Source organism: Mesoplodon bidens (assembly GCF_964165515.1).
Source record: "Mesoplodon bidens genome assembly, contig: HAP1_SCAFFOLD_277, whole genome shotgun sequence".
Lineage (NCBI taxonomy): Eukaryota > Metazoa > Chordata > Mammalia > Artiodactyla > Ziphiidae > Mesoplodon > Mesoplodon bidens.
In genome coordinates, this window is record NW_027671840.1 from 114,417 (window position 1) to 140,156 (window position 25,740).

Below are 25,740 nucleotides of genomic sequence, written 5' to 3' on the forward strand. Positions count from 1 at the left end.
CTGTCCATATAGAAGAAAACAATCAAAGTGAGTGGAGGGCCGTTCAAGACAGAGGATCACGTGAAGAGCTTTCCTGCTGGCAAATCTGGCAACAGATTGCAAATGACTTAACCAGATGCCAAGACTCCATGATAAATAGTTGTCAGTTCCACAAACAAGGTGATTCCCCCTGCCAGATTGGGGCAGGACTCTATTCAAATTTCTGAAGATGAGAACCGTATATTAAATGATAAAGCAGGTGATCCCAGTAGTACTGGAAATCCAAGGTTTGCAACTTTGAGAGCCCAGGATTCTTGGAGGAAAACTTCATTGGCTGAGTCCCAGAATTATCAGAATAGACACCAGCAAATTTCCATGAAAAATAAACTGTGTCAGTGTAAAGAGGATGTTGACACCATCAGTTGGATTTCACATCACCTTGATGCTCATGGAGTACACAAGGGTCAAAAATCTTACGGCTACAGTGATTATAGAAAAGATAGCACGAGGGTTTCAACACTGGATCAGAATACTATGATTCACACAGGACAAAAACCTTACCAGTGTGATGAATGTAAAGAAACCTTCACCGATCTCTCCACCTTTGATCTTCACCAGCAATTACACTCAAAAGAGAAGTCTCATGTGCAGTGAGTGTGGAAGAGGCTTCCGTTACAGCTCGGTTCTTCATATTCATCAGAGAGTTCACGTGGGAGGAAAACACAGTGAGTGTGATGAGTGTGGCAAGGAGTTCAGTCAGAGCTCACAGCTGCAGACTCCTCAGAAAGTCCACACTGTAGAGAAACCATTCAAATGTGGGGAATGTGGGAAAGGCTTCAGTCGTAGGTCAGCACTTACTATTCATTGTAAAGTCCACACGGGAGAGAAACCTTATAATTGTGAGGAGTGTGGGAGGGCCTTCAGTCAGGCCTCTCACCTTCAGGACCATCAGAGAGTCCACACTGGGGAGAAACCATTCAAATGTGACACATGTGATAAGAGCTTCAGTCGGAATTCACACCTTCAGTCCCATCAGAGAGTCCATACGGGAGAGAAACCGTACAAATGTGAGGAGTGTGGGAAGGGCTTCATTTGTACCTCAAATCTATACATTCGTCAGAGGGTCCACACAGGAGAAAAACCCTACAAATGTGAGGAATGTGGGAAAGGCTTTAGTCGGCCTTCAAGTCTTGAGGCCCATCAGGGAGTCCACACTGGAGAGAAATCATACATATGTAATGTGTGTGGTAAAGGCTTTACTCTGAGTTCAAACCTTCAGGCACATCAAAGAGTCCATACAGGAGAGAAACCATACAAATGTAATGAGTGTGGGAAGAGCTTCAGGAGGAACTCCCATTATCAAGTTCATCTGGTTGTCCACCCAGGGGAGAAGCCCTATAAATGTGAGGTATGTGGGAAGGGCTTCAGTCAGAGTTCATATCTTCAAATCCATCAGAAGGCCCACAGTGTAGAGAAACCTTACAAGTGTGAGGAGTGTGGGCAGGGCTTCAATCAGAGTTCACGACTTCAGATCCACCAGCTGATCCATACCGGTGAGAAACCATACAAATGTGAAGAGTGTGGGAAGGGATTCAGTCGTAGAGCAGATCTTAAAATTCATTGCAGAATCCACACCGGAGAGAAACCGTATAATTGTGAGGAGTGTGGGAAAGTCTTCAGGCAGGCCTCAAATCTTCTGGCCCATGAGAGAGTCCACAGCAGAGAAAAACCATTCAACTGTGAAGAGTGTGGGAAGAGCTTTGGTCGGAGTTCACACCTTCAAGCCCATCAAAAAGTCCACACTGGAGAAAAGCCATACAAATGTGAGGAGTGTGGGAAGGGCTTCAAGCGGAGCCTGAACCTCGACATGCATCAGAGGGTCCACACAGGAGAGAAACCATGTAAGTGTGGGGAGTGTGGGAAGCACTTCAGTCAGGCCTCAAGTCTTCAGCTTCATCAAAGCGTCCACACTGGAGAGAAGCCGTACAGATGTGACAGATGCAGTAAGGTCTTCAGTCGGCCTTCACAGCTACAGTCCCATCAAAGAGTGCACACGGGGGAGAAGCCTTACACGTGTGAGACCTGTGGGAAGAGCTTCAGCTGGCGCTCCAATCTGACAGTTCATCACAGAATCCATGCTGCTGATAAATCCTATAAAAGTGATAGGAGTGGTAAGACCATCAGAGAGCCCACACACGAAAAAAGTTCCATAGAATGATGAAAACAGAGACAGAAACAACTCAGGTGTCATGTGAATTCTTCCAGTCATCAAGTTCAGAAGAAAAAAAAATCATTTGTTTCATTAAAGTCGGTGTTTCAGCCATAGCTCAACATGTCCCAGTAGCCAGGAGGCCACACGGCAGAGAACTCTGGTAAATGGTGTAGTAAGTTTGAACTTTGACCTCTATTAAATATTAGGGGAGAAGCCTTAGTGTGAGTTTTAGCAGGCCTTGTACAAAAGTATGATGAACATGCCAAAATTTATGCCCATTACAACGTAAATTCCACGAATGCAGCGACGTTTGTTCTGAATCTACAGTCTGAACATTGTCAGCTACTTTGTAGGTGCTCGATATTTGTTCAGTTAATGAATGAGGAACAACTTTTTGAAAATTATGTTGCAATCCCCTCCAAAATTTCATAAAAATTTGTATTCAGAGGAGTTAACCTAAATCTGGCCTTAAAAGTAATTCAGGGAGACAAAAATTTGAAGTGTTAGAAAACCACTCAGTATTGCAATTTGTAATATTAATGTGGCATCGTCCTGTTATGATGAGCTCCATTTGTCTCCCCCCAGCCTCGCTTCAAGTTGGATCTTATCTTGGACTTTGTCTATCTAATATTCTGTGAACCTTATACAGTACAAATTTGGTTATCTTTTGTGACAGTATAGACTTACTGAAAATGGATTGTTCATCTTGCAATACAGAAAGCATACTGTTGACCCTTTTTTCAAGAACGTCAAGGCAGAGGTTTAAGTGTCAGAAAGAGTTACTAATGACAGTGACAGAGGACAAACATTTCTTAGTAAATGAACTGATCGTTGGTTTCTTATTCACCACATTTCCGTCTAGGTTTTGATGTGATTGTCTCCCAAGGGTTTTAGCATTACTTTCATCAGGACTTCTTAAGTAGAGAAAAGAGGCTGTGTGAAGTAGATTACTTTTGTCAAGTTCTCTATCTCCTTACTCCTCTCTGGCCTGAGATAAAAAGAAAAAAATTATTTGTTGAAATTTGGTAACTTCATCAAACATATTTATTCAATGACTGACTTGCACACTTTTTCCTAGCGGTGGATTGAAAAATTGATTTTCAAAGTGAAGTTGCTGAGTACATATCAAAACATAGAACGTGCGTCCCTTTGATATAGAAATCACAGAATAGGACCTTATAATTAGGAAATTCAAGTAGAAAAGGTGAGTAGCATGTCAATGTTACTAAATTTTGCAAAAGTGAAATATTCAATAGGAATGTCTTTATATTTTAAGATACTTATGTAATGACAGGTCTGTTAAAATGATGGCTTAAACTTAATGACAGAAGCATGTAACAGTTTAATGTATTTTAGGTAGGTACATCACATACCTTAATCAAACATGTATGTGTGTGTGTTAATGCATCCTATCATCTGTAAAGGGATATTCACCCTTATGTAAACAGTGGCAAGATTTTCAGGGATTTTTTCCACATTTAACTTCCATATTTTAAATTTTTCATTGAGCATCAATTTTCCAGTAAAATACTGTTATTTTTATAGTAACATAGGTAGTAAAATAATGTAAAATATAATATTAAAAATTACTAAGAACATATTAATCCCTCACAGTAAGAAATCCTATCATCATGAGGTATACATATATATGGCCAAAATTAAGGAATAGACCTCTAGAAATCAGTTATAAAAAAGAAAAAATGTATATGGTTATTCAAAGAGACAGAATATTAGTCAGTGTAACGGTCTATTTATAATTAATGCATTTGAAGTTTAGGATAAATCCATGCAGCCCAGAATATTCTGTTTTAATTCCAACAGTAGAAATGTACACATCCTAGTTCTCCTCATCAGGCTTCCTTACTGGGTGAATGGATGGATAGCTCGGGGTACCGGCTTGTCCTTTCAAGTGCTTGGTCTGACTGGAGAAGTAGCTGGGTCGTTCCAGACACTATGACACAGAGAACCATTAGCTGTGGGAAAAGAGGAATTTACCCCCCAAAAAACTTTTTAAATTGTTTACAAAGTAACAGTGATTGGGCAAATCCTGAAGATAGAGAGTGGAAATAGGTAAGTTTTAGAGGTAAAATTTATCAACGATTCCCTAAGGAAAAATGTGCATAGGGAAGAAACCTAGAATGATGGGAACAAGTTGTTAAGGAGGAGGTTTGCATACCATTTCCTACTTCTTGGTCATTTCACTGATGTTTAACACTTACTTGGTTAAAGGGCTTTACTCAGCAAAAGATGTATTTAATGTGAGAGGCAGGTTTCCAAGATTGGTTTCCTAGACCACACCTTCACATGTGTATGTAAAGTCCATGCTACCTCAAATTGCATTGCATTAGATGTCAGAAATCCTAGGGCTTTCTTGTTTGGTTTGGTTTGGTAGATATCAAACCACCAACTCTCAAGGTAATTTGTAGTTTAGTGAGTTAAGTCAAGGGCTGGAAAACTACCTCCTGTGAGCCCAACCTGGCTCGTTGCCTTTAAAGCTTTATTGGAACCTAAAAGCTCTTTATTGGCCCATCCATTTATTTACCATCTTTGAGTGTTTCCCATTGTGCTGACAGTGTTCAGTGGTTGTGACGAGCACTGATGGCCCACAAAACCTAAAATATTTACTTTCTGGCCCTTCAGAGAAAAAGTCTGTTGATCCCTGTGGTAAGCCCAAAAGGTTTGTCTCTGTAAGTGAAAGACCACAAGTAGAGCAGAACTTAGACTTGGTTCAGTGAGGATTCCAGAGAGGTTTCCTTTTTGATTCTCATATCTGCCCTTCTGGTTGACCTTGTTCTTTAGTTTGGTTCAAAGACAGTGGTAGCAACTAGGGACTACCTGTTTCTTTCTTCACATTCAATGAAAGAGCTGCTCTTCCATTCTTAGTGTTGAGTAGTTCACAACTCACTCCCAGTGCGTGGCTTCCTCTAACCTTGACTCCCATCTATGCTAAAGACTAAATCTTTAGCTTTGTATCCAGTTCCATTGACCTTTGTAGGGCCTTCAGTTTCAAGTCCCAGTTGATAGCTTGAGCTCGAAATCTGTTTTTACCGTTGGGGATTTTCTGTCTTAGCTTTGAGCTTGGCTACATAGCAACACTTTGGGGGACTTGTTATAATCAGCATTTCTATCTTTCTTTCCTTCCTTTTTATTTATTTATTTTTTTAAGGGGATCCAAAGTCAAATTCAGTCAGTGGCTGAATGACAACACATTGATTCACAACCTTGTAGATTCTCTTATGTCATAGGGCATCAGTGGGAAGGAGTAGAATCCTGGAAATTTGAGGTGGAAATATATGGGCAGATTCCAACAAAGCTGAGGCCTGTGACCTCTGACCTGTGACCTCTTAGTTGAGCCTGCTGTGCTATTAGAAGGAAGTCTGCCTCTACTCTGAGGTAGTTTCCTTGCAGGGGTCTGTGGATCCTCAAGACTTGCCTCCACTACCTCTCGTTTTTCCAGACCTAGTAATCAGACTAGAGTCCTTGAAATGGGGACGGGAGCAGGGAAGGGGTGGGTACCCACCGGGTATAAAGGATGACCATGAGGAGACACTATCTGCTAAAATACGGAATTTTATAACTTATATCAATAGAAACCTGAGAAATAATGTGTGTGGAGTTTGTAGGTATTGAAGCAGGTGGGAGTAATGTAATATTGGGTTAGGCTGGATTTGTTGATACGAGTGCATTCAACACCCATTCCAGACTCAGCGTGTTAGCTTGGCTACCTGGGAATGCCTTCAGCAGTTTGCTCAAATGACTGAAACCTGTACCCAAAGTTAGCGTAGGCTAAAGTCAAAATGCCAGGACTTTCTAAGTATGTTGTAGCAAAATTTCTTGACGTTGGCATGACTGACATTTTGAACTGGATAGCTCTTTGTTGTTGGGAGCTGTCCTGTGCAATGTAAGATGGGCCAGTGGCACATACTCTTCCCTGCCACCCTAGTTGTAACAATAAAAAGTGCCTTGAGGGCTTCCCTGGTGGCGCAGTGATTGAGAGTCCGCCTGCCGATGCAGGGGACACGGGTTTGTGCCCCGGTCCGGGAAGACCCCACATGCCGCGGGGCAGCTGGGCCCGTGAGCCATGGCCGCTGAGCCTGCGCGTCCGGAGCCTGTGCTCCGCAACGGGAGAGGCCACAACAGTGAGAGGCCCGCGTACCAAAAAAAAAAAAAAAAAAAAGTGCCTTGATACATCCGTGTGCACCAGCCACGTGGGGCTCATTCATAACACAGCTCCTTAAAGAAAAAAGTCTCAAGGGGCTTCCCTGGTGGCGCAGTGGTTGAGAGTCCGCCTGCCGATGCAGGGGACATGGGTTCGTGCCAGGGCCCGGGAAGATCCCACATGCCGTGGAGCGGCTAGGCCCGTGAGCCACGGCCACTGAGCCTGTGCGTCTGGAGCTTGTGCTCCACAACGGGAGAGGCCACAACAGTGAGAGGCCCGCGTACCACAAAAAAAAAATAAAATAAAAGTCTCAAGACACTGCCACATATTTCCTGGGAGGGGGGACCAAAAGTGTCCCCAGCTGAGAACCACCACTGTAGAAGGTTTACAAAGGCATAGGAATGCCAGACCACTGGAGTGGATTTATCATATAAGATCTGCTCACCCAAACCCCCTATGTGCCCTGGGAGGGCTCAGAGGACACTTCCTTTGCCAGAGGTTTAAGAAACGTATTGGTGAGGGGAGCGTTAGCAGTCTTGGAATGCTCTGTAGCTGCTCTTCTCTGCAGGCCAAGAATGAGAGGGAAATGATGTCATCATAATGGGCTCCCTAAATTCAGTGAGGCTAATGGGATCGTGGGGCATCATTGGTCAAGTGGAAACACTTCATTGGCAGAGATAAAGTGAGCGTGTTTTTCACAATGAACAGCAAAATGAAAGGGCTCATTAGAATGCTTTGATACACAAAGATTTTTTATTTGCTCATGTGCTATCTCTAGGGCTGAAATAAATGGGAACTCTACTAATACCCTACTTGATTTGAATCAGGTCTGATGAACATGTCTGACCGGAATCAACATGGGAGTTGTGCTCCCTCAGCCAATTGGATAACATGAGTCAGTTCCCATTTCCAGAGCATCTTGAATGAAGGGCAGGCCGGGTCCCCTTGAGGGAGGATATACCCTGGTTTACTACCAACTCTCCCGAGGGTGCTTTCTTCTCCCTGGAAGGGATAAAACAACTGAGGTAGAACAGGAAGAGACAAGAAGCACTCCAAGCTCTGCTGGTCAGGGTTACCCTCCAGCGTTGCCTTAATGCTCAGAGCCACACACACCACAGTGAGCTTGGCTCCAGATCAACTACCACGCAACGAAGGTTCTGGAACATTTCCATATCTCGGGGGACCTCATTTCCACGTGACTCTCTTTCATATTCCCCTTTGTCACAGAAGGCTAGGTCCAGTGGTCCGGGTGAGATCTCGGCTCAGGCCCAAGGCTCTCAGACCTCAAAGGTCTGGTCCTGCCAGGGCCCCTGTCCTCTCTGGAGACCACTCCTGGCTCTCTCTGCCGAGAAGGCGCTGCTGGCAGTACGTCCTCTAAGAGTTGAGGTCCGTCGTGCAGACCCTGAGAAAACTCCTAGGAAAAGGCTCCACCTTCTTGTTTACGTCAACAGAGCTCAATGCCTTTGTTAGTGCTGGGTGTGTCCCATTTGATGCAACTGCAGAGCCATTAGGTCAACCAGCACATGTGTGCGGCCCCTTCCCTTGGACTCCTCTGGGCCCTCGTGACATAGGCTCAGAAGACTGCCAGCCTCAAGCCTTACCTCTTCCAAGGCCACACCGTCTCCAGGATCTTCTGTCCCATGAATCTCAGTTGCTGTGTGGAACTCAAAAGAGAGAAAAGAGTCTGCCTGCGGGGTCTCTTCGGGCTGGGGCCTTCTACCTTCTCTTCCTCGTCCTCCTCGTCCTCCTCGTCCTCCTCGTCCTCCTCGTCCTCTTCGTCCTCCTCCTCGGGGTGATCTCGGATTCCACATTGCCCATCAGCTGGGCCATGGTGAGATGAAACACACGGCAGCTGAAGCCCTCCAGGACGCCAAACTTCACGTGCTGCTGGAGGATCTCCAAGGTGGGGAAGACCCGGCAGCAGGCCATGCACCTGAAGCCGGTCTCCATGGTCACCATCCACTCCGGTGTCTTGGCCCTGGGTCTCTCCTCGACGGCAGGTGACCCTGATGGGCTGCCTGGCGCTGCCCTTTCCTCATACTCTTTGTCCTCCCCAGTGGGCTCACTGTCAGACAGGAGGTTTTCGGTGGACACATCAGAAGAGGGCTCAGTGGCTACTGTGCACGCATCCTCAGGAAGGGTCACTTCTTCTATCCTCAGCTGCTTTTCAGGCAACTCCAAGGGTTTCTTTGTCTTCCAGGAGACAGCGACACCCTTGTTCACTTGTACCTGCATGTAGTATATTTTCATGCCCCTTTCCTCTTTGTCTGGGTGCAGATCGTTCTTACAGGGTGAAGAGGGTGAGGAGGAGACACAGTGTGATGGGGGAGCGGTCTCCCCTTTTTCCTGAACCTGGGCTAGGGGTGCGGTAGGCTGGGCAGTGTCTCGATGTGATCTCCGGATTCCTGAAAAAGGAATTTTAAAACATAATAACATGCATGGGCCATGCCGGAAGCTGAGGGAGCAGGTGTGGTAGACGAGAGAGGGACATTTGCATGACGTAGCTATGTCGTGAGCTTGGTGTCTGTTGGCCGTAGGAGGCAGTGGTGTATCTGGTGTCATCTGTGGGCTTTTCATCTGCGTGTTGGGGGATACTGGAGCGGTGTCTGTATACACGGGTGTGGAGTACAGTGGTGAGGACTGTGGTATGTGAGGGAAGCGTATGGATGCGTGTATGACGAGGAGTGTGAGTTTGGGAATATCGGTGGTGCATTCCTTGTGGAATGGGGCTGTGGTGCAGGAGGAGAGTACTGTGGAGCACGTGCTTGGGGTTCATGTGTGCACGGAGAAGGGCTGTGCCTGGAGGGCGCATGTGTGTGTGAGCTGTGTGGACCTGAGCTGGATGGCGCTGCTCTCAGGCTGGAGGTGTATGATGCAGAACTCTGTCCTTCTCTGGAAGCAAAGGCAAAGAGAAACCCTACATTTTTCTCTGAAGATGCTTAATCTGGTCCCTCTTCCCTCCACCTCAAGTCCAGACCTTTCCGGCCACTGCTCCTTGACTTCCCCACCATGGTAGTACCAGGATTCACACCCGCCCCCCACCCCTGACTCAGCTGGGATACACGCCCTCGTAACAGCTCAGCCATCCCGCCCAGGCTCCTCCACAGAGCCCTCATCACCTCTGATGACCTTGGGTTTCCTCTCAGCCTCCCTGGGATCTGTGTGCCTCCTGCCTCACAGCCAAGCACCCCCTCACCTGAGGAGCCCCGCGCCCTTACCGGCGTACATGAGCTTGCGCGGAGAAGAAGCACAGGAGAAGTGTTTAGGGGCAGAGGAGACCTCCCCTGGCCCTGGGCTGCAGCCTTGGGCCACCACAGTGGATCCAAGCCGAGGGGGATCCTCTTGTGACTTCGAGATTCCTGAGGGAGGAATGAAAGGCTCAGGGTGGGTTCATCAGTCCTCTGTCCACAAATATTTACTGAGTGTGTGACACGTGTCAGGTGCAGTGAATACACACAGTTGAGAGTGTGGTTCCCAGTGGATACTCCAGGATTTAATTCCAATCCATACTTATTCTCTCACTGTCTAGTTGGTAATGTAGGCCTCGGTGGTGACTGTGAGTGTGTGGGAAGAGTGAGTGATGTGTATCAGTTAAGTCTGTGGTAAGTGTGGGGTTGGCATGGGGAGCACAGTGCAGATGTGTCTATCTGTGTCTGTGGCCTTTGTGTGCATGGTTTCTGTTCACAAGTCAGGAATTCTGGGACATGTAACTTTTCCTCATTACATGGTGTGGCTTGTATTTATGGTGCGTGTTCATTCATTCAGTCACCAAGATTCAGTAAGCAGCTACTCCTGTGTATCCGGCACTCTTCCATTGTTGTAGTCTTTGGTAACGCTGCACATTCTAGTAGGGGAAGACACACACTAAACAAAACTACAATAAATATATAATACATCAGCTGGTGGTAAGTATATAAGGGTTGCCAGACTTAGCGAACAAGAATACAAGGCACCCAGTTAAATTTCAGTTTCAGATAAACCCAGAATACTTTTTTAGTGTAAGTATTCCCATGCAGTGTTTGGCCTGACTTAGTTTTAGTGTAAGTATGGCCCATACAATATGTGGGACATACTGATACTGAAAAATTACTTGTTGTTTATCTGGAATTCAAATTGAACTGGATAGCCCATATTTTCTCTGGCAATCCTGACCTGGGTTACTGAGACTGTGGTTTACTGTGGTTTGTACAAAGCGGGTCTGGCATTACTCAAGAATGTGTTATAAGTGTGGTGTGTATGACACGTGACTGGTTCTTATAGAGGTATTTAGAGATGGCTGAAGTTAGCTGTGTTTGTGCAAGAGTTGAGGAGATACATATATATATAGTGTGTGTGTGTGTGTGTCCTATATATATAGTGTGTGTGTCTATATACATATCTCATCTCCAGCGTTTGGTGTTGGAGGAGACGATTGTGATACAGGTGGGTTGTATGAGAACGTAGTAGAGAAGGGATGCATGTATATACCTCCATGTGCTGTGTGTGGTTTACTAAGGAAGTTATATGTGGGGTGTGTGATATTTTTGCTGTATCAGAGTGTACATGGGTGTATGAGTTACTGTCTCATGAAACACCCCTAACAAGAATTCTGTATACACTCTTACGTACACCGAGTGTCAGCCAGGTCCAGGCAGGGTGACAAGAACTTTACCACGCAGACTTTATATCTGGTAAGCACTCTAACCCCATTCATCTCGCTCTTCTCTGCACTACCCCCCCCCCCCCACACACACACACGAACACACAGGAACACAGAGCAAAATATTCTGAATGGTCAGGGGCAGTCATTGCCTTCCCCAGCCTGTCCCAGCCACTGCCTGGAAATCTGCCTGCTGTCTAGAGCTCCATTCCCAGGACCCATCCTACAGTCTCCAGGGCCCTGGGCCTGGTAGGAGCTACTGGGCTCTAATCTGGGGCAGAGGCCTCTAGCTGGAGCTCTGGGGTGACCACCCCTCTCCCAGGGCAAGCTACTCGCCTACATTTAATGCACGCAGGCACCCCGTGGCCCGTGGCTCTCAGAGCTCCCCGCAGGACCCTGAGGCCATTTCTCACCCCTGCTCACGCGGTCTCAGTCTCTGGAAAACCCTTCCCTTCCCTTGATCTCCTTTGGGAAATTCTTCCTGTTGAAGGAATAAAACCTCCTTGCTTTCAATATGACACCATCCCTAGACAAACAATCTTCTTTCAAAGTGCATTCCACTTGTCAAGATATTTTTCAACAGGGCCTTCAACTCATGGGGCTTCTCTTTCCACTTTGGTAAAAGAGGCCAAGCAACTCATGGGTCTCTCTCAGCATCCTTGCATCCTTCACATCCCCCACCTCATGACCCCAGGGAAAGATCCAAGAGAATAAGAGAGAAATCGGGGACTGAGAAAAGCTGCACCTCTAGGTCTGTGCAAGCAGGATGCAGCCTGCTATGAGTCCGACAGAGCTCCAGGCCCGGCTGCCCCAGGGGAGAGTCCTCAGACCAGCGGAGCTGACCTCCCATCTCCCAGGGGGCATCTGGCCGTTCTGTGCCGTCTCACACCACAGGGACCCTCCGGATGGATACGGCAGCGTCAGTGAGACAAGGTCTCTCGCTCCCTGCTTCACAGGTGACACGTTCTCAGTCCCCCCCATCCTAGAGAAGGTTTAGTTTGGCAGAAACCCATGTGCCCCAGCATGTTGCCCCCCACATACCTCCTCCGTTCTCGGCAGTTTCCTGGGACTCTTCATTTTCCAGATGTTTCCTCTTTTGTCGCCGTTTCATGGTACCAACTAGAAGTCTCCCTTAGAAGATGCCTCAAGAGATGTCCAACTCCTCCTCTTCCCTACAGGTTGGCCCTTGTTGGCTCTTGGGCAATCCGTTGAAATGATTCAATACAAATAAAAATAGTCAAGTCTCCTAAATGGCTGAAAAACTTGTACCACTTAGTGAACCAGCAGTACTGCCTAGTGCTCACCAGGGCTGTTATGTCTGCAAGGTTGCCAGGCGCACAGTGGAATTCTGTGACCTCAGTGATGACATCAGAGCATTCCGTGGACCTAGGTGGAGCACAGTGTCTGCAATAGCACAGGCCCCATTTTCAAGAACATTTCCTTTTTCCCAGCTGAACCTTTCCCGTGAAAGGGAAAGGTTCATACCATATCTATTATAAATTGTATCATACCATGTCTATTATAAAATTCACATTTTGAGTGGAGATCTTTTCATGTCTTTTCTAGAGAGATTTAATATGAATATTTTCAGTGGTCTCCAGTTTCCCTGTGGATTATTGACATTTTAAACTCTGCACTTCAATTTTCCCTCAATACGTGTAATTTTGTCACAGCTATTTCTGTACTTAAAGATGAGGAACTATATAATTGATTTCTTCATTTTTTTCCCATCTCTTTCCAAGGTACTGCATTTGATTGTGTCTTACGAATGAGTGAAAAATGCTAGTCCTTGAGTCAGGACGTTGGGCCCTTTACCAAGTAACTCAACCTATCTGGGCTTCAGCTTCTGTATGTGCCATCAAGAGGCTTGGACTAGCTGACTTTTCAAATGCTGTGTTTCTTTGATTCACTCTCACTTACTGATCTGCCACTTAAGAAGAGGGTCTGTTCTCATAAAGTAACAACAGTCTTTTCCTAACCTTGGGTTGGGTGGAGTTTAACTGTTCGTACTCAGTTTGTTAGTTATATTGCCTTCTACGTATGCTTAGCTCTAAATAATTTATATGGCTCTTGTGACAATTTTTAGATCTTCTTTTTTTCTTATTTTCTTTTACAGTTTCTAATTTGTTATCGCCAGTGTAGAGGAGCCTGATTGACTTTTAAAATTTATTGATCTTGTATGTGTGTGCCTTGTTGAACCGTCTTATTAGTTCCTGCTAGTTTATCTGTGGGTTCTTTTGGGTCTCCTAGATAAATGAGCATAGGAAATGTAAATAATGTGTTCTTTGGATAAAGTTTATTTTCTTGCATCTATATATATATAGAAGCAATATGTTGAATTGATTTAAATATTTAAATACTTACATACCTGTTATCACAATCTAACATTCTTGATCTTATTTTCTTTCAATCAATATTATGTTTTCAAGATTTATCCACGTGAATCCATATAGATCTAGGTCTTTGATTTTTGACTGCTTGATATTATTTCATCACATGCATATAGCATCATTTATTTTCCATTCAAGCATTATTGGACAATTGGATTGTTTCCCTCCCTTCTCTAGAACAAACAACATTTCCTAGAATATCCCTGAAGATGTCTGACAGTCGAGAAGGGCCAGGCTGCCCGAAGGATTGCTACTTGCTTTCAGCCACCTTCCAACAGGCCGTCTCCAGCCAGCAATTTGAAGCACAGCTGAAATGAAAACTGCCCCAAATGTGAAGATCTTAGGAGCTTCCTAGAAGGTGGGAGGTTAATGATAGGCATCCTGCTGGGATCCCAGGGGAGTCTGAGCTGGCCTGAAGCTCATCTTCCTCCTCCACCGCTCAAGAGAAATGTGGAGGAAAGAAGCCTTCAAAAACTCTGAGCAGGCAGAGGGAGAGATATTGGGGGCCGAAGGTGTAACTGAGGTCTTGGAGTGGGCTGTGAGCACGCAGAGCCTCTAGAGAGCCAGGCTCTGCCTTCTGAGAACTTCTCCCCTAAGGCTGCTCATAATTCAGGTGATACCAGCCATATAGAGCCGACTTGGCCCACACTGTCACAGAAAGCCTTATCAGAATCTCTTCTTCTTCATACACTCTTGTGTCTGTTACTTGGCTATTGCCTTTGGTACTCCACTGATGTGAACCACAGTCGCCAGGGGATGGAGGACACTAGTGACCCATCTTGCTCTGTGGCCTCAGTCCACAGCTTGAGGGTAAGGGAAGAGGCCAAATGAAGGTCAAGAAGGAAAGATGGAGTTTGAAGAGAAGACCTGAGTTAAGGGTGTCTTCTCAAGTCTTGATGACTGAAATGTAGCTCCAGTACCTGAAGTCCTGCTTGTTCTCAAGGCTGACCACGGGGCTGGGTGCACTCAGTGAAGGAACCGTATACACTTAGTATTTCCTTGCTTGCTCACACTTGCCCTCCTCTGATACACCCTCTGCAAGACTGCTCTTCCCCTGAAACAACTTTCCACCTGCCACTGTCATCTCAGGAACATTTGCTTCCCCTTCCTAGTGTCCCCCTAGAATGCCATTGCAGCCAATTCATAATTGGATAATCATGCTTCTTACCATATTCTCAGCAACTTCTGAAAACTTTTATTCACTTTATTCCATAGTCTTCACCCATCAATAATCTTCCTTAACTTCCTAGCTGCAGGTTAAGCCATTCGGAATCATTTCTTTTTCTTTCTCTTCTTTGGCAAATCCTTTCTATCTTTTAAGGTCTTTTTCTTGTCTCTCTACCATCCTGCCTTGCTGAACTTCTTTTTTTTCCGTTTAAGTAACCTTTCAATCTCCTTCCCCAATTTCCTCATAAACATTGAGAGTTTATTCCTCACACGTTAGACAGCGGTTTATGAATGGCCAGGCATAATGGACTCAGAATGAGTTGGCACCCCCGAGGTACCTGTCTTGCTGGGGAGCCACAGGTGAAGGGCTGGCTGCTGGACACATGTTTGCATGGAGTCAGGCTGAGTGGCCTCAGGGTGTTTGCTCTACACTTGTGTGTGTTTCTCCCTAGTTGGTTTCCTTGTCCAGCCACCTGTGACCTCCCTCCATCCAGCCCAGGGAATCCTTCTCATCACAGGGGTAGGATGTTTGTCTCATTTTCCATCACATCCTTTCCCCAAAGTTTGGTTGTGAGTTGTTCCCATTCCAAAGACCTTTCCTCTTGGAAGAGAAAAGAGAAAATCTTGTCTCTCCTTTCCTCTCACTTCACTTCTGCTCTATTATCTCCTCCGTCCAGAATGGCCCCCTGACTCAGATGGGTGTAGATCCAAAGATGGCAAGAACTGCCAGCAATTCTGAGATAATAATACGGATGGATCAGGAAAACGTGAAAACCTTTATCCCGCCACATTAAAAAACATTGCGCTTCCAGTGTATTCAGAGTCTCAGTGTAGAAACACAAATGATAGAGAAATTGAATTACACTCAAGTTTTTCTTTCCTGCTTTCCTGTTTTATTCTAATTCTCCAAGTTAACATGATAAACTATTTGTTAGGTAAACTTTCAGACATTTTCTACACAGGCACACTTTTCTTTTTTTCACATAAGAGTGTGAACTAGGTCACTTTCAACATGCTGTGATTCTGTGATTCACTGTCTCCCACCGAGTCATCCACTGATAAAGTCATCTGTTTCATGGAGAAATATTTCCAATAGCTAATAGCCAATGTCTGTGGAGTGCTTACTCTGTGTCGGTTTCTTGTAACTACTTTACAGATCATTTGTACAACGTACCCATGGACCAGGTACAGTTATGACCCCCAAGTGACAGATAAGTGCAGATAAGTACAAATAAATACAGAGGCCAAGTGACTTGCCCAAGACACTGGAGCAAATCAAAATCCATGCCTGTGTAATCATTTTGCCCTATTGCCTCTGTCTGGGAGGCTTGATGATTTGGCAACTAAAACCTTAAATATCATGTTCCATTTTTATATCTGTGACACAAGCGTGGGGCTGTGATATGGGGTAACTAACCTGACTACTTTTGAAAACACTTATGCACCTGGATGAAAGTAAGCCAGGGACTGCAAGCTATAGATTTAAGGTTTCCTACCAACTTTTAAAAATAGCTTCTTGAATGCAATTTATGTAGTGTCAAGTCTAGGATGTAGTCCAAATAGTAACAGAAAAATGGAGATATGTAGAAAAATACTTAAAGTTGACAAGTATTGGGAGTGTAGTATTTTTGGGGCCAGCGTGTAGACCACAGGAAAACTTGCTGTTTCCATCCCAGAGGGAAGAGCCCTACGTTGCAACTGCCAAGGTCCCTGGGGCAGCAAGTGTGCTCACTGCTTCGTAAAGAAGCATCCTCAGTTTGATAGAATCATATGGGAGCCTTACATTTGGTTAGCAGTTCTACGTTTTTGATGTAATAATATTTTCAGGGTGTGGGAGGGTATCAAGCTCTGAAAATACCCTTGGAGAGATTTGCTTATTAAGTTTGGCTTTTTCAGTCTCCCTACTACTTCTTTACTAAACACCAGGCGGTTTCCTTCACTTTTCAGACCCATGTTGTTTTTCCCTTGTCTAATGAACTTTGAAATACTTTTGGATGAGCTATGAAGTTTGGGAAAAAATAAACATCTCTTTAAAATAAGGAAGATAATAACAATGACAAGTAGAAAAAGCTCGAAAACAGAGAATATCCTCCATTCTAGCCAATGACTGGGACTGGAAGGTTCGTGCTCGCTGTCCAGGACGTAGAAATAAAAGCTGAGGAGGCGCTGAGCCGTCTCCTGGATCTCTATGAGCCTCCATCATTTCTGAAGGGTAGGGTTGACAGATAAAATATAGGCTGTTTAGTTAACTCTGAATGTCAGAGAAACAACAAGTACATTTTTAAGATAAGTATGCCCCAAATAGTTCATAGGATCTACTTATACTAAAAATAATGACTTATTATTCATGTGAAGTTCAAGTTGAACTGGGCATCCTGTACTTATATTTACTAAATCTGACAGCCCTACTGATGATCCACAATGGAGGCAGTTGAGGAGCGGTACATGCTGGCTCTCGGACAGTCAGAAATGGCTTCAGCAGATCCAGGTACAGTATGAAATTCTTTTTGGATGTAGCTCAGAAGCCATGGCCAGCCCTTGACTGCAAGTACTGCCTCGGGTTTCCCTGAGGTGGGGTAAACCTTCCTCTTAATGGCCTTTTGGTAAGTCTGGAAGACCATATCCAAGGGGAGCCCCAAAGTCAGTTTCATCCTCACAACCATGTTTCCAATTCCTGGAATTGGCTGCATGTGACTCACAAGAGCTGAGGAGGTTTGTGGAAATTGGGAGTGTCATAGCTTGAACCCTTTGTAGGTAAAGTTTTGCTGTTGTGAGTGTTTTAACAGGAGCAATGTGAAAGACTCCTGGTCCCCAGGTAGATAGAAACAATCCTGTTCTACTTCTGTGTATGTGACAAGTCTCTAATAGTTCAGAGAGCAAGGATCTGGTCTTAGAAAGACTGATCCAAGCTTGGATGTTTCTGGGGACAAGGCAAGGTCCTGAGTTTCAAGTTCACCTTTTATGGTTGAGGAGACACTAAGGTGGTCAGAAGGGAAATCATGGAGGAGACCTTGGCTTCCTCCATCGTGCAGGCTTGTATATGTGGTTCTATGTAGATTGTGTTTCAAAGGTGGAGCTTGTTTACAACTATGGACATTCTCCGATGTGCTTTTTGGACCTTCATTCCCAGAGCGAGAGCAGTGCCGAGGCTCTAGAAATGCCATGGATATTCTGAGCTGTCAGTGGCATTTCCCAGGTACTGTTGCCTTGGTGCCGCTCCTTGAAATGTCCAAAGGGATTATCATCTGTCTTGTGGCGGGTGCTAGCATTGTGAAAGGGAGCTGCTGCACCTGGCTCAGAGGATTTGGGATGTGGTGGGAGGAGTAGTAGTGCTACGACTATAAATTGTATCACAGCATATCTATTCCATCTTGAGAGTGGGGTTGGGGGGTTCTGAAGGGGGGCTTTTATTGTACTTTTATACATTGTACCCTTGAAACTAATTCAATGTTTTAAAATTAATTAAGTTATTTTGGGCTGCATTGGGTCTTTGTTGCTGCTAGCGGGCGTTCTCTAGTTGCAGTGAGCGGGGGCTACTCTTGGCTGTGGTGCACGGGCTTCTCATTGCAGTGGCTTCTCTTGTTGCGGAGCATGGGCTCTAGGCACGCAGGCTTCCGTAGTTGTGGCACGTGGGCTCGGTAGATGTGGCACACGGGCTCTAGAGCGCAGGCTCAGTAGTTGTGGCGCGCGGGCTGAGTTACTCCGTGGCACGTGGGATCTTCCCAGACCAGGGCTCGAACCCATGTCCCCTGCATTCGCAGGCATATTCTTAACCACTGCTCCACCAGGGAAGCCCAATAATTCAGTTTTTTATAAAGAGAAGATTCCTAATAGTATTCCAAAATTTTAAAAATATGTAGTTGGATAACACTATGAAAAATTAACTGATATATTCTTTTATTATTTCTCTTTGCTCCCTGGATTTTTGTCCCCATCCAGTCAGCTAGGCACTCTGAGTTCACTGCATTAGGAAGGTAAAGACTCAGCAGAAATGAGGGAGAAAAAAAGAAAATTCTCAGCTTTGGAATGTTCACAACGGAGGCCACAGTAGAACAGGTGAGAATTCTGTGAACAAAAACTAAATGTCGTCTCAAATGCAAAACAGTATTCTCTGCACTGGGAGGCAGGAGAGCGAGGGAGGGAAGGACTGAAGGAGAGAGATCAGTGTGGCCAGGGACATGGAGACTGTGCTTGAGGACGATAGGCCCAGGAAGAGAATCAGAATCTGGAGAAGATTCAGCCTGCACGTGATCATTGCCTCCAGCCAGCACCCTCATCTCAGACGTTGGGAAATTCAGAGAGAGAGTGGGAGTACGTCAGGAGGGCCACGCGCATAGTCTGTGTGGCAGGGGTTGTGGCCATTCCCTATTTGTGAGGAGTCCCCAGCAATTTGCAGGCCTCTTCTGGAAAATGCTGGTGGACGTCTCTAGTGCTTATGTGAAAGCTTGTTCACAAACCTTGAAAGATACAGATGTAGATGACAGATAGATGCATAGATAGAAAAATGTAATTAAATAAAAGCTCCAGGAAAGGTTTGGAAAATGCCCTTTATTGCATAGGACGCTTCTATCGTCATATGATGTTAGACTGAGTGCCGGTCCCTTCATCCTCCTTCAGACCACGGCCTTCTGTCTGCTACTCTCCCGAGGGTCCTTTCTTCTCCCTGGAAGGGATAAAACAAATGAGGTAGAACAGGAAGAGACAAGCAGCACTCCAAGCTCTGCTGGTCAGGGTTACCCTCCAGCGTTGCCTTAATGCTCAGAGCCACACACACCACAGTGAGCTTGGCTCCAGATCAACTACCACGCAACGAAGGTTCTGGAACATTTCCATATCTCGGGGGACCTCATTTCCACGTGACTCTCTTTCATATTCCCCTTTGTCACAGAAGGCTAGGTCCAGTGGTCCGGGTGAGATCTCGGCTCAGGCCCAAGGCTCTCAGACCTCAACGGTCTGGTCCTGCCAGGGCCCCTGTCCTCTCTGGAGACCACTCCTGGCTCTCTCTGCCGAGAAGGCGCTGCTGGCAGTACGTCCTCTAAGAGTTGAGGTCCCTCGTGCAGACCCTGAGAAAACTCCTAGGAAAAGGCTCCACCTTCTTGTTTACGTCAACAGAGCTCAATGCCTTTGGTAGTGCTGGGTGTGTCCCATTTGATGCAACTGCAGAGCCATTAGGTCAACCAGCACATGTGTGCGGCCCCTTCCCTTAGACTCCTCTGGGCCCTCGTGACATAGGCTCAGAAGACTGCCAGCCTCAAGCCTTACCTCTTCCGAGGGACGGCCACACCGTCTTCCAGGATCTTCGGTCCCATGAATCTCAGTTGCTGTTTGGAACTCAAAGGAGAGAAAAGACCCTGCCTGCGGGGTCTCTTTGGGCTGGGGCCTTCCCCCGTGGGCTGCGCTCCCTCATTCTCCTTTTCTTCTTGCTTCTCTTCCTCCTCCTCCTCCTCCTCCTCGTCGTCCTCCTCCTCCTCGTTCTCCTCCTCCTCCTCCTCGTCCTCCTCCTCAGGGGTGCTCTTGGGTTCCACATTGCCCATCAGCTGGACCATGGTGAGATGAGAGACACGGCAGCTGAAGCCCTCCAGGATGCCGAACTTCACGTGCTGCTGGAGGATCTCCAAGGCGGGGAAGACCCGGCAGCAGGCCATGCACCTGAAGCCGGTCTCCATGGTCACCATCCAGTCCGCTGTCTTGGCGCTGGGTCTCTCCTCGACGGCAGGTGGCCCTGATGGGCCGCCTGGCTCTGCCCTTTCCTCATACTCTTTCTCCTCCCCAGTGGGCTCACTGTCAGACAGGAGGCTTTCGGTGGACACATCAGAAGAGGGCTCAGTGGCTACTGCGCACACATCCTCAGGAAGGGTCACTTCTTCTATCCTCAGCTGCTTTTCAGGCAACTCCAAGGGTTTCTTTGTCTTCCAGGAGACAGCGACACCCTTGTTCACTTGTACCTGCATGTAGTATATTTTCATGCCCCTTTCCTCTTTGTCTGGGTGCAGATAGTTCTTAGAGGGTGAAGAGGGTGAGGAGGAGACACAGTGTGATGGGGGAGCGGTCTCTCCTTCTCCCTGATCCTGGGCTAGGGCTGCTCTAGGCTGGGCAGTGTCTCGATGAAATCTCCGGATTCCTGCAAAAGGAAATTAAAATCATAATAACATGCATGGGCCATGCCGGAAGCTGAGGGAGCAGGTGTGGTAGACGAGAGAGGGACATTGGCACGACATAGCTATGTCGCGAGCTTGGTGTCTGTTGGCCGTAGGACGGAGTGGTGTATCTGGTGTCATCTGTGGGCTTTTCATGTGCGTGGGGGGGATACTGGAGCGGTGTCTGTATACAGGGGTGTGGAGTATGGTGGTGAGGGCTGTGGTATGTGAGGGATGCGGCTGGATGCGTGTACGACGAGGAGTGTGAGTTTGGGAATATCGGTGGTGCATTCCTTGTGGAATGGGGCTGTGGTGCAGGAGGAGAGTACTGTGGAGCACGTGCTTGGGGTTGATGTGCACTGAGAAGGGCTGTGCCTGGAGGGCGCGTGTATGTGTGAGCTGTGTGCACCTGAGCTGGATGGTCCTGCTCTCAGGCTGGAGGTGTATGATGCAGAACTCTGTCCTTCTCTGGAAGCAAAGGCAAAGACAAAGCCTACATTTTCCTCTGAAGATGCTTAATCTGGTCCCTCTTCCCTCCACCTCAAGCCCAGACCTTTCCGGCCCCTGCTCCTTGACTTCCCCACCATGGTAGTAGCAGTAGTCACACACACACACCCAGACTCAGCTGGCATCCACGCCCTCGGAACAGCTCAGCCATCCTGCCCAGGCTCCTCCACAGAGCCCTCATCACCTCTGATGACCCTGGGTTTCCTCTCAGCCTCCCTGGGATCTGTGTGCCTCCTGCCTCACAGCCAAGCACCCCCTCACCTGAGGAGCCCTGCGCCCTTACCAGCGTAGCTGAGCTTGCGCCGAGTAGAAGTACAGAAGAAGTATTTAGAGGCAGAGGAGACCTCCCCTGGCCCTGGGCTGCAGCCTTGGGCCACCACAGTGGATCCAAGCCGAGGGGGATCCTCTTGTGACTTCGAGATTCCTGAGGGAGGAATGAAAGGCTCAGGGTGGGTTCATCAGTCCTCTGTCCACAAATATTTACTGAGTGTGTGACACGTGTCAGGTGCAGTGAATACACACAGTTGAGAGTGTGGTTCCCAGTGGATACTCCAGGATTTAATTCCAATCCATACTTATTCTCTCACTGACTAGTTGGTAATGTAGGCCTCGGTGGTGACTGTGAGTGTGTGGGAAGAGTGAGTGATGTGTATCAGTTAAGTCTGTGGTAAGTGTGGGGTTGGCATGGGGAGCACAGTGCAGATGTGTCTATCTGTGTCTGTGGCCTTTGTGTGCATGGTTTCTGTTCACAAGTCAGGAATTCTGGGACATGTAACTTTTCCTCATTACATGGTGTGGCTTGTATTTATGGTGCGTGTTCATTCATTCAGTCACCAAGATTCAGTAAGCAGCTACTCCTGTGTATCCGGCACTCTTCCATTGTTGTAGTCTTTGGTAACGCTGCACATTCTAGTAGGGGAAGACACACACTAAACAAAACTACAATAAATATATAATACATCAGCTGGTGGTAAGTATATAAGGGTTGCCAGACTTAGCGAACCAGAATACAAGGCACCCAGTTAAATTTCACTTTCAGATAAACCCAGAATAATTTTTTAGTGTAAGTATTCCCATGCAGTGTTTGGCCTGACTTAGTTTTAGTGTAAGTATGGCCCATACAATATGTGGGACATACTGATACTGAAAAATTACTTGTTGTTTATCTGGAATTCAAATTGAACTGGATAGCCCATATTTTCTCTGGCCATCCTGACCTGGGTTACTGAGACTGTGGTTTACTGTGGTTTGTACAAAGCGGGTCTGGCATTACTCAAGAATGTGTTATAAGTGTGGTGTGTATGACACGTGACTGGTTCTTATAGAGGTATTTAGAGATGGCTGAAGTTAGCTGTGTTTGTGCAAGAGTTGAGGAGATACATATATATATAGTGTGTGTGTGTGTGTGTGTGTCCTATATATATAGTGTGTGTGTCTATATACATATCTCATCTCCAGCGTTTGGTGTTAGAGGAGACGATTGTGATACAGGTGGGTTGTATGAGAACGTAGTAGAGAAGGGATGCATGTATATACCTCCATGTGCTGTGTGTGGTTTACTAAGGAAGTTATATGTGGGGTGTGTGATATTTTTGCTGTATCAGAGTGTACATGGGTGTATGAGTTACTGTCTCATGAAACACCCCTAACAAGAATTCTGTATACACTCTTACGTACACCGAGTGTCAGCCAGGTCCAGGCAGGGTGACAAGAACTTTACCACGCAGACTTTATATCTGGTAAGCACTCTAACCCCATTCATCTCGCTCTTCTCTGCACTACCACACACACACACACACACACACACACACACACACACACACACAGTCACACACAGGAACACAGAGCAAAATATTCTGAATGGTCAGGGGCACTCATTGCCTTCCCCAGCCTGTCCCAGCCACTGCCTGGAAATCTGCCTGCTGTCTAGAGCTCCATTCCCAGGGCCCATCCTACAGTCTCCAGGGCCCTGGGCCTGGTAGGAGCTACTGGGCTCTAATCTGGGGCAGAGGCCTCTAGCTGGAGCTCTGGGGTGACCACCCCTCTCCCAGGGCAAGCTACTCGCCTACATTTAATGCACGCAGGCACCCCGTGGCCCGTGGCTCTCAGAGCTCCCCGCAGGACCCTGAGGCCATTTCTCACCCCTGCTCACGCGGTCTCAGTCTCTGGAAAACCCTTCCCTTCCCTTGATCTCCTTTGGGAAATTCTTCCTGTTGAAGGAATAAAACCTCCTTGCTTTCAATATGACACCATCCCTAGACAAACAATCTTCTTTCAAAGTGCATTCCACTTGTCAAGATATTTTTCAACAGGGCCTTCAACTCATGGGGCTTCTCTTTCCACTTTGGTAAAAGAGGCCAAGCAACTCATGGGTCTCTCTCAGCATCCTTGCATCCTTCACATCCCCCACCTCATGACCCCAGGGAACGATCCAAGAGAATAAGAGAGAAATCGGGGACTGAGAAAAGCTGCACCTCTAGGTCTGTGCAAGCAGGATGCAGCCTGCTATGAGTCCGACAGAGCTCCAGGCCCGGCTGCCCCAGGGGAGAGTCCTCAGACCAGCGGAGCTGACCTCCCATCTCCCAGGGGGCATCTGGCCGTTCTGTGCCGTCTCACACCACAGGGACCCTCCGGATGGATACGGCAGCGTCAGTGAGACAAGGTCTCTCGCTCCCTGCTTCACAGGTGACACGTTCTCAGTCCCCCCCATCCTAGAGAAGGTTTAGTTTGGCAGAAACCCATGTGCCCCAGCATGTTGCCCCCCACATACCTCCTCCGTTCTCGGCAGTTTCCTGGGACTCTTCATTTTCCAGATGTTTCCTCTTTTGTCGCCGTTTCATGGTACCAACTAGAAGTCTCCCTTAGAAGATGCCTCAAGAGATGTCCAACTCCTCCTCTTCCCTACAGGTTGGCCCTTGTTGGCTCTTGGGCAATCCGTTGAAATGATTCAATACAAATAAAAATAGTCAAGTCTCCTAAATGGCTGAAAAACTTGTACCACTTAGTGAACCAGCAGTACTGCCTAGTGCTCACCAGGGCTGTTATGTTTGCAAGGTTGCCAGGCGCACAGTGGAATTCTGTGACCTCAGTGATGACATCAGAGCATTCCGTGGACCTAGGTGGAGCACAGTGTCTGCAATAGCACAGGCCCCATTTTCAAGAACATTTCCTTTTTCCCAGCTGAACCTTTCCCGTGAAAGGGAAAGGTTCATACCATATCTATTATAAATTGTATCATACCATGTCTATTATAAAATTCACATTTTGAGTGGAGATCTTTTCATGTCTTTTCTAGAGAGATTTAATATGAATATTTTCAGTGGTCTCCAGTTTCCCTGTGGATTATTGACATTTTAAACTCTGCACTTCAATTTTCCCTCAATACGTGTAATTTTGTCACAGCTATTTCTGTACTTAAAGATGAGGAACTATATAATTGATTTCTTCATTTTTTTCCCATCTCTTTCCAAGGTACTGCATTTGATTGTGTCTTACGAATGAGTGAAAAATGCTAGTCCTTGAGTCAGGACGTTGGGCCCTTTACCAAGTAACTCAACCTATCTGGGCTTCAGCTTCTGTATGTGCCATCAAGAGGCTTGGACTAGCTGACTTTTCAAATGCTGTGTTTCTTTGATTCACTCTCACTTACTGATCTGCCACTTAAGAAGAGGGTCTGTTCTCATAAAGTAACAACAGTCTTTTCCTAACCTTGGGTTGGGTGGAGTTTAACTGTTCGTACTCAGTTTGTTAGTTATATTGCCTTCTACGTATGCTTAGCTCTAAATAATTTATATGGCTCTTGTGACAATTTTTAGATCTTCTTTTTTTCTTATTTTCTTTTACAGTTTCTAATTTGTTATCGCCAGTGTAGAGGAGCCTGATTGACTTTTAAAATTTATTGATCTTGTATGTGTGTGCCTTGTTGAACCGTCTTATTAGTTCCTGCTAGTTTATCTGTGGGTTCTTTTGGGTCTCCTAGATAAATGAGCATAGGAAATGTAAATAATGTGTTCTTTGGATAAAGTTTATTTTCTTGCATCTATATATATATAGAAGCAATATGTTGAATTGATTTAAATATTTAAATACTTACATACCTGTTATCACAATCTAACATTCTTGATCTTATTTTCTTTCAATCAATATTATGTTTTCAAGATTTATCCACGTGAATCCATATAGATCTAGGTCTTTGATTTTTGACTGCTTGATATTATTTCATCACATGCATATAGCATCATTTATTTTCCATTCAAGCATTATTGGACAATTGGATTGTTTCCCTCCCTTCTCTAGAACAAACAACATTTCCTAGAATATCCCTGAAGATGTCTGACAGTCGAGAAGGGCCAGGCTGCCCGAAGGATTGCTACTTGCTTTCAGCCACCTTCCAACAGGCCGTCTCCAGCCAGCAATTTGAAGCACAGCTGAAATGAAAACTGCCCCAAATGTGAAGATCTTAGGAGCTTCATTTTCCAGATGTTTCCTCTTTTGTCGCCGTTTCATGGTACCAACTAGAAGTCTCCCTTAGAAGATGCCTCAAGAGATGT

The 25,740-nt window shown here is 46.2% G+C and overlaps 2 protein-coding genes across 2 annotated transcripts in view; one reads left to right on the top strand and one right to left on the bottom strand.

The window, feature by feature from the left end:
* The window catches only part of LOC308610958 (uncharacterized protein), a gene marked incomplete at its 5' end in the record, with an annotated part of 84,613 nt that overhangs the window by 8,098 nt on the left and 50,775 nt on the right, over positions 1 to 25,740 (top strand). The window lies entirely within an intron of this gene.
* LOC308610960 (protein FAM170A-like) lies at positions 1,751 to 24,030 on the bottom strand (the record flags this gene model as incomplete). The annotated part of the gene is made up of 3 exons (XM_081259927.1): positions 1,751 to 1,781; positions 19,902 to 20,667; positions 23,961 to 24,030. 3 exons carry the CDS (start codon positions 24,028 to 24,030, stop codon positions 1,751 to 1,753), a joined length of 867 nt encoding a protein of 288 aa, XP_081116053.1.